At 32.5% G+C, this 14,228-nt stretch overlaps 2 protein-coding genes across 3 annotated transcripts; both read left to right on the top strand.

Moving 5' to 3' along the window:
• The first annotated feature begins 2,365 nt into the window (after window positions 1–2,365).
• Window positions 2,366–3,726, top strand: LOC7487327 (uncharacterized). 2 transcript variants are annotated; one of them, XM_024602620.2, is made up of 4 exons: window positions 2,366–2,727; window positions 2,799–2,902; window positions 3,009–3,071; window positions 3,328–3,726. In XM_024602620.2, exons 1-4 carry the CDS (start codon window positions 2,673–2,675, stop codon window positions 3,331–3,333), a joined length of 228 nt encoding a protein of 75 aa, XP_024458388.1. In that variant the 5' UTR covers window positions 2,366–2,672; the 3' UTR covers window positions 3,334–3,726. The 2 variants fall into 2 exon arrangements, with proteins under 2 accessions (XP_024458388.1, XP_002309148.2); XM_002309112.4 differs by having other exon boundaries at window positions 2,417–2,727; window positions 3,320–3,726.
• Window positions 3,727–9,461: 5,735 nt separating this feature from the next.
• Window positions 9,462–12,421, top strand: LOC7468059 (omega-3 fatty acid desaturase, chloroplastic). The gene is made up of 8 exons (XM_002309110.4): window positions 9,462–10,248; window positions 10,353–10,442; window positions 10,578–10,644; window positions 10,765–10,857; window positions 10,935–11,120; window positions 11,237–11,317; window positions 11,606–11,743; window positions 11,885–12,421. Exons 1-8 carry the CDS (start codon window positions 9,731–9,733, stop codon window positions 12,065–12,067), a joined length of 1,356 nt encoding a protein of 451 aa, XP_002309146.1. The 5' UTR covers window positions 9,462–9,730; the 3' UTR covers window positions 12,068–12,421.
• Window positions 12,422–14,228: the final 1,807 nt, after the last annotated feature.

The following is a 14,228-nucleotide window of genomic DNA, read 5'->3' as shown; positions in this document are numbered from 1 at the left end:
AAGGCTATTGGGTCTGGTATTGCAGCTAGACCTATCGGGTCATGCAAGTTTAATGTTATTATTAATATTATAAATATTGTTTTCGGGTCAGGCGTTACAGCCAAATCCAAGATTCTTGAATATAGCTTTGCAGAAAAACCTAACACTTTTAGATTTTAGCTTTTTCTTAGTATTTTTTATAAAAAGAAAATTAATCCGCAGCATCACGCGATTCATGTAACTAATTTGAAGCTAAAATCAGTTACGTTGTTGCTTTTATGATCTTCTCAGTAAGAGACAATATGAGAGAGAAATATGAGAAAATGACTACTAAGTTAAATTATATAAAAATTTAATAGTGATTTTTTTATTTCATTTAGTTTTTATATTTAAATTTATTCATCGTTATTTTAAAACTACATGGGCCCAACTTTATAACTAGCCCATATACTTCTTTTTTAACGAAAATGTGATGGCTTTAAGATAAAAACAAAGAAACCCATCTTTGGCCAACTAGCATAAATACATCTAGTGGGGTTCAATGCAGGGCCCAAACCAACAAAATATGTGATGACTCAGCTTTTCTTATTATTAATCACAAAATTAAAACGATTGAATAATTATTTCAAGAGCTACTGAATTAATGCAAAGAACTTTACTGGGTTATGTTTGGAAATGCTATTTAAATTGTAATTTTTTTTAAATTTAATTTTTTTTTATTTTAATATACTAATACCAAAAATAAATTTTTTAAAAATAAAAATTATTTTAAATTATAACCGTACCGCATTCCCGAGCAAGATAGATTTAGTTTTAAAAATTCAGCTGTGCGTGTTACTATGAAATCAAACATCTGACAGACCTGCAATGCCCTTTGTAGGATTCCATAGTCTTTTCCATGTCTTCATGATGATAAGGTTCTTCTGCTGCCGCTGATACTGCCTTTTATTATAATTTTTTTATAATTATTATATTTTTATTCTATTAAAGTATTATTATTAAATATTTTTAATTAATATTTTATTAAAACTTGAAATTACTAAATTATTTTATATAAAAAGTGTTATGCTTTCATGATGACCACATATTGTTCTAATCAATGGTAACAAACAAGTAGATATTAAGTAGAAGACAAACTATATGAATGTATTTGAGTAATTAAGATAAGATTTATCACCACACGTGAGTTAGAAAAAGTATTTCGTCTGTTCTCAAATAGTATTGATTGTGAATTTTTTTAACTAATGTGGAATAAAATTTAAAAAGAGTTTCAAAATCTTATTCAAAAAATCAATAATTATAATATTAAGAACTAACATGATTTAATAAAACATACATATTCCATGCTATAATGTTTAAATCATAATATTCATGGTGACGAGATAATAATTATATTGAAAAACTGGTCACTAAAAGGTTAAATCAAACACTTATAACTTTCTTAATATTTGAGGGTATCGTGATAAGTTGCTAGACATTGTACTTCATATTTAAATATATGCTAATCAATTGTTGAATTGATAATAAATTAAATTGTTTAATTTGTTTAATCTTATTTTATTCAGGATTGTAATTTATATTTGGGTTAAATTATTAGGGAACCTAATGGCTCCTATACATAAGAACTATTGATAAAAAATTAAAATGAGATAATTAATCAAGTGTGACTTGAATGTAAATAAATTTTAAAAGTTGAGAACTAGAATGTTATTAATACAGAGGGTTATAATTCTAAATCTAGAAACAATCAAGTAAGTAAGGACTTAATTAAATAAATTTAAGGGGTAAATTGACATTTTACTATTTATAAGATTCTTAAGTTTTCTTATAAATAGAAATTTATACCTTTTATTTTTCAAGGTGAGTATAATACACTACAGAAACACCTAAAACACAAAAAAGCTACTATTCTAAGTGTCTCTTCTAATAAGGTTTAAGAGATTTTTCACTTAAATTTATGTTGATTATTATTAGAAACTGGATACTTAAACGATTTATAATTTATAACAACTCCACTTTAAAGTAAGTATTTAAAACTGAAAAGAATATTTGATTTTCAGGATATTTTTAATACTCTAAAAGATTTTAAATTTATTATTTTTACTGCTGCATGTGTTTCCAGCACTACAAGTAACTTATCTATGTTGTTGCAGGGTACTAAATCTGGGATTCTTGGTGACATTGTCAGAGGTTTTAAAGGGGGAAAGGTAGACCGACCACAGTGTGGATATTACTCCAATTCCCAAACCAGCAAGAATGCTACACGTAAGACTTTTGCTATTTGTGCTGTTTCTACAATTCTGGCCTCTTTATATATTGTTTTCCGTGACAAGGTTCTTGCAGTAGGACAAGCAGGTTCAAATGGATGGCATCAGTTTCCTCTGGATTTACTTCACGAAATCATGCTTTTGGCCGTGTTACTAAAAGGCTATTGCACATGCAGGATTCCTGGTGCTGATAATAAAAGTTCAGAGCTAAAAATGGCTCAATTTGGCCATTTTCATAATTCTATTAGAGGTTCAGGAAGCTGGGGAGCTTAATATAGGCCTGTGGAGCATAAAACGTTGCTAATTAGGGTGGAGCTTAATATAGGTTTGTGGAGCTCATTACAATTTAAAATACACAAAAAATGTCATCTTCATCATTCTCTCTCAGTTCAAGTGTTTCCTTTATCGTAACTGATACGGAAACACATGAACTTGCTCATGGCAACCAAATCATCCAACGAAGTTCAAAATAAAGCGAGAGGTAAATCTGAGTTTCTTGTGCGTTTGCTTGCATGGATTATTGATCAATTCACCTCTAATTTTGCATTGCAGAGAAGAGAACGGACAGGGAGATTTTACTAGGTTCTGGGGGAGAAACAAAGCCCAGAAGTAGTAGGAACCTTAAGGAAATCGTAGCCAAGTACAGAAAATCCAAGGTAACGTTGCATGTTGGTTTATTTTGACGAACTCTTCTTTCATTGGTAAGGCCAACATCAATAGTTTGAATTGATTGTGTTTTTTTGGTTTGGTAAATGATTTTAGGACGCCTCTTCTCCGGCTGCTAGTGCACGAAACAAGCGGGTCCAAAGGCAGGAGAAGCTGGAGGTAAGATTTTAACAAAAAAAAGAAGAGAAAATACCTTTAATTTTCACAATTGAATTTCCTCACGTTTCATTTTTATCGTATTTTCTTTGATCAAACTTTCTCCAGATGCCCCGAGTCAAATTGGCTATTTTTGGATTTCTTCAGCCTTCATATGTTCCTAGACAATTTACCATGCATTGCTTTCTAAACTGTTATATACACGAAAGGCCTATCTTGACCAACTGCTAAATGTTTTATATTTATATAAGAAAATCAGCAATGACACTGAAGAGCTGGAAGGTAGATCAGAAGACTATGCATCATTGGCAAATGAATTTCTCAAGAAAATGGAGAAACGAAAGTGGTGGCAACTGTGAGAAAGATATAAGCCTGATATGCTAGCTATCGGACAGGTTTTAAAGTTTTTCCTTCTGTTTGTTTATCCCCTTTGTGCATGGTGAGATTTCTCCAAGACCCCAACTGGAGATTATCATCACATACTATGTGCGATTTGAAGACAATTATGAATCTGTACTTCGATAATATTGTCTATGAGTAAGTTTCAACTGTGCTTACTTATCTACAGATGATTTTGGGCTGCACATTATAAAAGCAGTTGTCCTCCAACTAAACCTGAACCTTTTAATTACATTGGCAGAGCCACACAACTTCCCAATTACCAATTCCATGAAGAGAACGTGTTTTTCATTGGTTTCTTCATTCTTGGATTCACACTGTATGTTTTATTCCCCCCCCCCCCCCCCCCCCGCAACCACTTTTCCCAGGAAAAATTAAACGCGTACGGGACCAGAAAGAATCTTACAAATGAGTACTGAAAATTGCCTGAGCGCAAGGCAATGCACCAAAAGTTGTCGAAGAGCGTATGAAGAACAAAGGCAATTTTATAGCGAGGCTTACGCCAATATATTGAACTTGTACAAATATAGCATCACATAGCAACCACTGAAGGCCATCTAAAATATTAAAAAGGATGGGATACAAAAGGTTCAAGAGAAGAAAAAAGGAAAGATTCTAGCTAGCCTTGTGGCGTAAGAAATTTCATCTTCTGTTATTGAAGGCACGCACGCGTCTTTATACTTGGCCTTGGCATTTGGCACATTATTTGGCCCGAATCTCTGCTGTCTGAGGCCAAGTGTTGATGAACCAGCCTGGGAATCAACCTTTGAAAGCCATGCAGCAGAGACTCGCAACTTCCAGGATTCCCTCCTCGTCTAGCCATTCGCTCAAGAGAACTGGCCGTTGCCACTCCCCAAAAACAAAGACCATAAATTAAAGAAGGATCCCAGAGAGAAGACGAGAAAGAACAACAACGTTGACCGAGTGCATGGATCCTATTCCTATTATTTATGGGAAGATGTATTCCTATATATATGCAAATACCATATGCTTATTCCAGCAATCCTGGCAATTTTCCTTGAAAAAGGACCAATTAGTTATACAAACAAAGGAGAAGAAATTAATTTCAACTTGAGAGTGATTGTGATGGATGTTTCATATTTCAGTTCACAATTATAAAACAAAGGGATTGCTTACAAATTGAATTAGATTAATAACCTTTTATAAGCTTACTGGTTACAAGATTTAAAGATTTGGCATGTGGGTGACTTGCCATCTTTACCAGTTAATTTAGTTGTTTTTTTATTTATTAATATAGATGTCCGAGTTAGTTTGCGCGTACTGTCATTAATCTCACGAGTTCTGAAATTAACGACCATATAAGCTTTCAATAGCCCTAAAATTTATAAGATTTGAACTAGTAAATAAATTTAGAGTCTGATTAATTGAGTTACACTTGATTTAGTTACTTTCTAATAACCACTAGTGACCCTTAATTTGTCCAATATATAGTCTACAGGTGGCTGCAATGCATGAGCATGCTAGACACATGGTTAATTTGAAGCTCCAGTATGGCAACTAGAAGATAAGGATGGATGGCTTAATCCTTGTCTAATTTTATGAGACGCATCCATGGCCTTTTTATGAGATACATGACAGGAAAGAGATTCTGAGCAGTTGTGTCTTGTGTGCTTTCACAAAATTATTTTAGTCATTTACTATTATTTATAAAGGACTTAATTTACCATAAATAATAATTATGAATGTGCCATTGGCATCTCTAACAATTATTTGTTTTTTATTAACACTGGTTTTCCGTTGTTTAATTTATTTTTATGCTTTAATGGGAAATGAAAAAAAAAGTTCGATCAACAATTTATGCGCCTACATAATCGCAATAGCTTTACAAGTTTTCTACGGTTTGTTTCATGAAAATTATTTTCTTGAAAATTATTTTTCAAAGCTTTTTCAAATTTATTTTTAAGTTTAGAAAAGTTAGTCATTAAAAAAATGTTTTTCAATTAAAAAAAAACTTAATTCTTTTCAAAAGAAACTATTTTTCTTCTCTCAACAGAGGAAAGCACTTTTCGAATCTTTAACAAAATAAAAAATTGAAATGACTAAATTGCTTTTAAAATTAGATTTTGTTACATTAAGATTCAATGGCTTTTTTGTATTTTTATTTCAGTTTTTTTTAGTAATAATCAATCATCTACATAATCACAATAGCTTTACAAGTTTTCTACAATGGTTTGTTTCATGGCATACATTTTCTTGAAAACTATTTTCCAAATTTTTTTATGTTTATTTAAGTTTAAAAAAATTGATCAATAAAAAATAATTTTTCAGTCAAAGAAAACACTTCAATCTTTTCGAAGAAAACTATTTTCCTTCTCTTAGCTTCAGAGAACACTTTTCAAATCTTTAACCAAAAAACAAATTGAAATAACTAAATTATCTTTAAAATCAAGATTTGTTAAACTGTGATTTAAGGGGCTTTTTCATATTTTTGTATTGGTTTTTTAGTAATAATCAAGTTTACTAAGGATAAATATCAAATATAATTAAAAAAATAAAAAGTGGTTGGCACGTGAATTAGATGCATCAGCGTGTCAGACATGCCAAATTAAAAAAAGGTTGAAAACAAATAAGAAATCAAAATAACACGAACCAAATCGAAAAAAACAATATATGACAAATTGGGATTGAATGATGAAATTGAAAACAAATAAAAGTTTTATAAAAGGGTCAAGAATAAAAATTAAAAATCAAAAGAATAAAAACTGAAATTAAAATATTAAAAACAAAAAAGACCAACTTGTAATTTTCAAGGGAGGAGAGGAAACAAAACAATATAGGTCCACTAGCGATAAATTGCTCCATCGCCTCCAACACACGCCGCACCATCAAGAAGAGGACGTAAGACGCTTCCAACAATATAATGGAAGGACACGTTCTGCTATTGGGAGGTGCTGCACGCCTTGCCCAAAAATGCACAGGCGCGCGCCTCACATGTGCTAGCATGTGAATGACATGCACTAGCAACTCTTCACATTTAAATAATAATTAACATGTATAAAAAGACAAAAATTATCCTCCATGAAACTAGTAGTAACAAAAAACCTATAGTAAAAAGACCAAAAAGCCCCTAGACACATGGTTTATTTTTTTTATTCTAAAGGTAAATATGGTATTTTACTATATTTTAAAAAATAAAAAGAAAAAAGTACTCCTATTAGTTAATTTTAAAATTTTAAACTTGGAGGGTAATTAGATTATTTTTATATGCCAAATCAAATTGAAAAGACACTTACATCTCCGTTCAATTCCTTAATGATTAATGTGCAGCGTAAAAACATCAAAATAATCCAACACCAAAGTCATTTGTTTTTTTTAAATGACAAAAATATAATTATACTATTGTAGGGAAGAATAAATTGTACATGTACAGTGAAAATATGTTCAATTGTAGGCTTTTTTTTTTTGTTATGTTATATCTACACCATGATTCAAATGATAACATGACCCCCCCAACCTGGCTCTCCATTTTATTTTATTTTTTATTAAGACCACAAATTAATATTTGTATATATAATAAAATGAAGCACAATCGACGATGGCAGGGGCGGCGGCTAAATTTTAGTTTCTTTTTTCTCCTAGTGCCTTTGTCACCACCCAATTGAGTGTACAAGTAGGAAAGTTCAAATTCCTTCACGTTTTACACAGATGGTGAGTAAGTCCTTCGCACTCCTCCAATCAAATTCCATCGATGAATGTGGTCTCGTGACAAGTGGAAAGCCATGGTCCTGTTATATATAAGAGAAATTGTTTGGTTAGATTAGGCTAATACATGGATAATGCATGTGTAATCATGTGAGCACAAGCACCATATCATTGTTTACTTAATATCTTGATAAATTAATAGATTAAGTTTATCCAACGATTTAATTTGCATTGTTTTTACTATTTTTCTTAGTGATCATTTCTAAGTTCATTATGCTTATGGATGTTGTTGGAGTGTGAAGGAAGTGTCCTTTGTCTTTACAATCTCCCTTTTAACTATCATATATGTTTACATTCTGAGGAGGACCTCTAATGTCATGGAGGTACACTAATTCTTTATGTTCATTACAAAAATATGATCTTATTTTGTTGAAAAAATAATACTCGAAAGCCTTTTTGTCATGAAATATATTTATCGAAAGCCTTTTTTTCGGAACTTAGCATAGTAATTGTTTTTAGGTAAAATAGTGTTGTTATCCATTTTTGGGTTCCTACAAAAAAAAATAAAAAAATACAAGAAAAAATATATCAAAAAAATATTCAGAAGAAATCTAAGAAATAATAGGAGCGAGAAAAGGATGCTGGAATGCCGAAAAAATACCAAAATTAGTTGAGGAGATTCAAAAATGCAAAAGGTTGAAATTTGACAGTGAGAGACGTGTTGATAAAGAAAATTCAATTTGAGGAAGAAAAGTCCAAAATCAGATGTTTATGGACTCAATTAAATTTTATCCAAGGTTTAATTGAATTTATGGAGGATTTAATTGCAAGAAAATTGATTTCTTAAGTCAATTTAGGCTTTTATTGGAAGAAATTAAACTTCTGGGATCCAATTATAATTTTGAAGAGTTGATTTGGTCAAATCAGGGGCTTAATTGCATAATTATTGAAGTTTGATAGCTAATTAGGGACTTAATTGAAACAATCCGGTCTAGGTCTACTATTCAAATAGAGCTCTAACATATTAATCCCATTAATTCTTGTAATTCCAAACATTGAAGCACACTTCCATCACTACAGATTGGTACACCGACATAACAAGCTTGACTGATTCCGGTTTGCAACATCCTCCAAGTAATTTCAACTTCTATTTTAAACATATTCCAACCAAGTCGATCACATAACATTCTAGATAACCTGTAAATGAACATATTTAATATAATCGTTAGGAACTCATGACTTCTTCCATTATAAGTGATACCATTGTTGGTATTGACAATGATATTACCATGGAAGTATAATATTCCTAAATTACCAGATATTTTGTCAAACAACACAACAAAACAACAACAATCTAAAATCATTGATTATTTTAAAAAATAACCTAATTATTAACTCAACTTATATCTAATTAACCTAATTATAAATAACCCTAATTTTTTTAAAAAAAATCTCTAATTCAGAACCTTAACATTATATGAAGTCAAATTAACACATATCAGCATAATATATATTAAATTAATAAAGAAAAAAGTATTTAATATATCTCTAAATATAGAATACGAATAATTATGATAACAGGTGGTGGGTGGTTTGGTCGGAAATTAAGTAACCTGTGATGAAGAAAAAGAAAGAAAGATGACGTCTCGGGCTAGAAAGGATGATGTTATGGTGTTTTTTTTATTAACGTGAGTGTTCGAGTCAGCTTGCGTGCACTTCGACTAATTCCATAGGCCCTGAAGTTAACAATCATGTAAGCCTTCAATGATCATTATATTAGCAACCATAGAGCTTGAAAAACATAAAAAAAAAAACCCTGGTCGGTCGATGTTATGATGTTTTTTTTTTTTAGTTTGACGTGGGTGTCCGGGCCAGCTTGCGCGCACCTCGACTAATCCCACGGGCCCTGAAGTTAACGACCATGTAAGCCTCCAGTGACCATCATATGAGCAACCACAAGGATCGAACCTGAGACCACAGAAAAAGTAAATTTCTTGGTCCTAAGCTCTTATTACTGGACGAATATCTATATGGTTGTTATGATGTTTTGAATGTATTTAATATGGGGGGAGAGAGAGAGAGGGGGAGAGGGAGAGAGAGAGAGGGGAAAGGTCACTGACAACGAGGAGAGAGAAGGGACGGTTGGCTGATGTGAGAGAAAAAAAGGAAAAGAAAAGGAGAAAGGGGAAGAAATTAAAACACATCCTTTGGAAAGGTCAAACCACAACACCATGGCCGGTAGGCAATTTTCACGCGAACCAATCATACAGACAACGTTCCTAAGTTACCGAACTCGTCTCTTCCCTTTATAACGCCACCTTACACAACCAGAATCTTTTAAAACATAATCACAAAAGTCAGTCGTATCTTTTATTTCTCCATATTTTGTTTTTCGTAACTATAATATATTATTATATTATTTAGGTATTTCTTTTATCCTAGATATTTTGCTTCGCTTGTTGCTCTCTTTATTTTTTGGTAGATTATAAATTTAACTAGTTTTTGTTTTAGCTTTGCTTATCCTCTCTTTGTTTCTCTGAAGCCAGGGAGAGAGAGAGAGAGAGAGACACTCAGTTTGGCTTTCTCCAGTTCGGGATCTAATGGCTAGCTGGGTGTTATCAGAATGTGGCTTAAAGCCTCTCCCTCAATTTTGGCCTAGACCCAGAACTGGAATCATCAACCCTTCAAAGCCAAGATTTTTGTACACAAACAGGACTCTCACAGATCTAAAAAGGCTCCCTTTTGATAAGTTTTCAAGAGGGTGTTTTAGGGAGAGAAATTGGGGGCTTAAAGTGAGTGCTCCATATAGAGTTGCATCATTAGATGGGGAGGAAGATAATAAAGTTATTGGCTTTAATGGGGTTGGGGAAGATGAGGAAACAGAATTTGATCCTGGTTCACCCCCTCCATTTAAATTGTCTGATATTAGAACTGCTATACCAAAGCATTGTTGGGTTAAAGATCCATGGAAGTCAATGAGTTATGTTGTTAGGGATGTTGCTGTGGTTTTTGGTTTAGCTGCAGCAGCTGCTTATTTTAACAATTGGGTTGTTTGGCCTTTGTATTGGGCTGCTCAAGGGACAATGTTTTGGGCACTTTTTGTTCTTGGACATGATTGGTAATCACTTTTTTTTGGTTTATAGATCTGGGTTTATGTATTTGCTTGTTCCTTTCGTTTGATGACGCTAATTGTGTTTTGATTGTTGAATTTGATTCTTGTAGTGGCCATGGGAGTTTTTCCAATAACAACAAGCTAAATAGTGTGGCGGGGCATATTCTGCATTCTTCAATTCTTGTACCTTACCATGGATGGTAAAATCTTGCACTTTGATTTATACAAGTTGATCTCTTTTTTTTCCATCTGTTTGAATCATACTCCGCAGCAATTGTAAGCTATTGTTTTGAGTTACTAATAAGAAAATGCCTTGCGATGGTACTGATTTGCAGGAGAATTAGCCATAGAACTCATCATCAAAACCATGGACATGTTGAGAATGATGAATCATGGCATCCGGTTAGTGATATAATCTGTTTGTGGATTCTCTGTTACTTTGTCGGTTTGCATTATAGCATCTTTGCTTTTGCACTTCTATGATTCCTCAAGCTTATTTTTTTTTTACTATTTTTGATGTAGCTCCCTGAGAAAATATATAAAAGTTTGGATGGCATTACAAAAATGCTACGATTCACTGTGCCGTTTCCCATGCTTGCATACCCCATTTATCTTGTAAGTATGTGTTCTCTTTTTGAGCAATTTTATTCAGAGTTGAAGAAATAGATTGCTGAATATCCTATTCAATTCAGTGGAGCAGAAGTCCTGGAAAATCTGGTTCACACTTTGACCCAAACAGTGATTTGTTCGTCCCAAGTGAGAGAAAAGATGTAATCACTTCCACCTTATGCTGGACTGCAATGGCTGCTTTGCTTGTTGGCTTATCTTTTGTAATGGGTCCTGTTCAACTGCTTAAACTATATGGAGTGCCATATGTGGTAAATGTCAATTTTCCTTGTGTTGTAGGTTCCTATGCTATGGAAATTGAATTTCCATAAAGTTTCTGTTTTTCCATTCAAAGAATGTTTTTAACTTGACTCTGATTCAATTTTAGGGTTTTGTTATGTGGCTGGATTTAGTGACTTACCTGCATCACCATGGTCATGAAGACAAACTTCCTTGGTATCGTGGAAAGGTATGTGCATCCTAACTATTGTGTTTTTGTATTTTCTGTCTAAATCCTTGACCTTGAGCGTTATATTTAAATTCCAATATGTAACAATTTAATATATTATATTGACATCTATAGTCATATGTTTAAGTTGACATCTATAGTCATATAGTTAAGTTGATTTTCATTGCCATGTCTTATGTAAATATACTCCATCATGAAGAAAAGAAATGTCTGTGACGACTTTATCTAGATTGGTCTGAAGTTCAATTAGTAATTTTTTCCTTTTAATTTTTCATTGTAATTGAACAGGAATGGAGTTACTTGAGGGGAGGGCTTACGACAATCGATCGTGACTATGGATGGATTAATAACATTCATCATGACATAGGAACCCATGTCATTCATCATCTCTTTCCTCAAATCCCACACTATCACTTAATTGAAGCAGTGAGTATTTCTTTATTTTGATAAATAAAACTTGTTTCCATATGCAATTGTGACGAGCACTCCTCTGGGGCCTAAGGAAAGACTTGATTGTTTTGACTTGTTGTTTTCTGTCATCTGATTATTATACTTCATTGTATGTAGACTGAGGCTGCAAGACCAGTGTTTGGGAAATATTACCGAGAACCAAAGAAGTCAGGCCCTCTGCCTTTTCATCTAATTGGAATTTTGATAAGAAGCATGAGAAAAGATCACTATGTTAGCGACACAGGGGATGTTGTTTACTACCAGACTGACCCTCAACATGGTGGCTCATCATCAGAGTAAAATCCCCTGGCCACCATCAGCAGAATCACCAGTACTCATTCGCCTGACCTAGACAATTTGTTTGAGCTAGAGCCAGACTCGATTAGCATCAATATTTTCCTTTGAGCAAAATTGATACCTACCAGGAATGATTGCAGGTGCCCCTTTTTTTTTTCAGGGAGAGTGAACAGATAGGGAATTTTCCTCATTAATGATGTAATAGTGAAGGAAAGAATGCATATTTACTCTTCCTTGAAGAGGAAAGGGAATCATCTCGTCATTGTAGATCTCATGTGGTATTTTTCAATTGATTTACAATTGAAAAAGAAAATGATAGAAAATAATGAAAAATATAGCAGTGGCTCCTTTCTACCATTTGTTTTATCTTGATGTAATTGTAGACAGAATCAAGACACAAGATTCTCTTAGGACAAAATGGAATATACTGGTTCATATTGCTCTGTGTCTTTCTCCATATTTTGTGTGAGAAAAAAGAAGGCCACGGCATCCCTTTACTTTTAGAGGTGGCCAAGCCGAAAGGACCAATGGTTTGCAAAAAGCAGCTCGTAAATATCATTTTGATGTAAGATCCTCGCTAGCTTCCTTTTTCCTATGAATGGTCTCATCATCAATCGTCATGATCACGACGGGCCATGTCTAGACCATTTGCCGACCCTGTCATTCTCTATTGTTTTGCAAGGGAGAAATTATGTGGTGCTGAATTGCCAACTTCCATGTGCCTAGATCCTGAATCTGTAAGGGAGTTGTCAGCAGTACCGAGGTCCATAATTGAAACTACAATTCGAGCAAGTGATGGGGAGTTTTGAACCATCCATTTAGATATTATCTTGTTTTTTTTCTTGCGTGGTTGTTGATGGCCGTAGCCTCTTGTTTGGACTTTGGATGCATCACTAGGCCTGCTTTCTTTATGATATTTGGCCTGTTGCCTGTGCCTGTGGGAAAACAGTTTGTGTGCTCGATAGAATTTTGTTTTGGTTTTGGTTAATCATAATTAAACATTTGATTTTTAGGCAAGGGTGTGCATCGGTTATCCAGGATTGGTTTATGATTGGTAGGCCATATAAGTGTGTAGGCTTGCCTGTACTGAAGCATATCCTTTTATTAGTATGACCAGGTGGTTTTTTTTTGTTCCGTATTGATTTTGGTTTGATATTTAACCTATTTAGTGCAACAGAAGTTGCGTGTGGGGCTGTACGGCTGCTAATTTGAAAAAGGTCTGATTAAGGTCTTGTGCAAAATAATTAAAGATGATGACGATAACTTTATAATCTTGAAATTTGTTATTATAAAATATATTTAAGTTATAGAATTTTTTCATACTGTCATATTATGATATAAAACCTTAATATATTTTATTTTTATATACTTTTCATATCCTCTAACTAATTTATTACTAGTCCATAGTAATTAAAACATTAAAATTAAAAAACAATTTATAGAATCCAAAACTATAACATTTATCATTTTACTTTCACTGATCAATTCAAATAAATAAACTCTCAGTAGATTTTATATTTATACAACATATATTTTAATCAAGATATTAATATTTGTTTTTGTACTCAATATAATAAATACATAGTTATAGGATTTTTTTAGAAGAAAACAAATTTATTCTAATATATATATATATATATATATATATATATATATATACACACACAACCCAAAGAAGTGATGGCTAGATGAAAAAATCAAGTATCAAAGAGTCGTTAATAATGGGAGGTGTTCTCGTGTCAACGATTTGTAAGATGTTTTTGAGCCACAAGTTCTTATTTTAACTGGTATAAGTATGAACACAAATAATATCGATGTTTTATTATAAAGAGATACTATTCTCGAGTCTTTTATTTCAAAATTCATTTTTAAAAATATTATAATAAAAGTTAGAAGAGCTATTTTTCACTCTGTATTTTACACAGTAAAATTATAATTTTACCCTTAACTATTTAAGTCTTATAGCATGCATTCATTGATAATATAGTATTTTTCATAGGACACATTTGCTATTATAATTTCAAATAAGTAAATGAGTCTTTTCCTCCTTTATTTGCATAGTATAATATCTAAATTACCATTGCAGATTTTATTTCCTTAACTATAAGGGTAAGGGTATATTCTGTTTTTTAATCTTCTTGATATAATGTAATTGCTAAAGTGT

This window comes from Populus trichocarpa, chromosome 6, assembly GCF_000002775.5.
Source record: "Populus trichocarpa isolate Nisqually-1 chromosome 6, P.trichocarpa_v4.1, whole genome shotgun sequence".
Classification (NCBI taxonomy): domain Eukaryota; kingdom Viridiplantae; phylum Streptophyta; class Magnoliopsida; order Malpighiales; family Salicaceae; genus Populus; species Populus trichocarpa.
The sequence above is the reverse complement of the archived record's forward strand: the minus strand, read 5'-3'. Positions and strand labels throughout refer to the sequence as shown.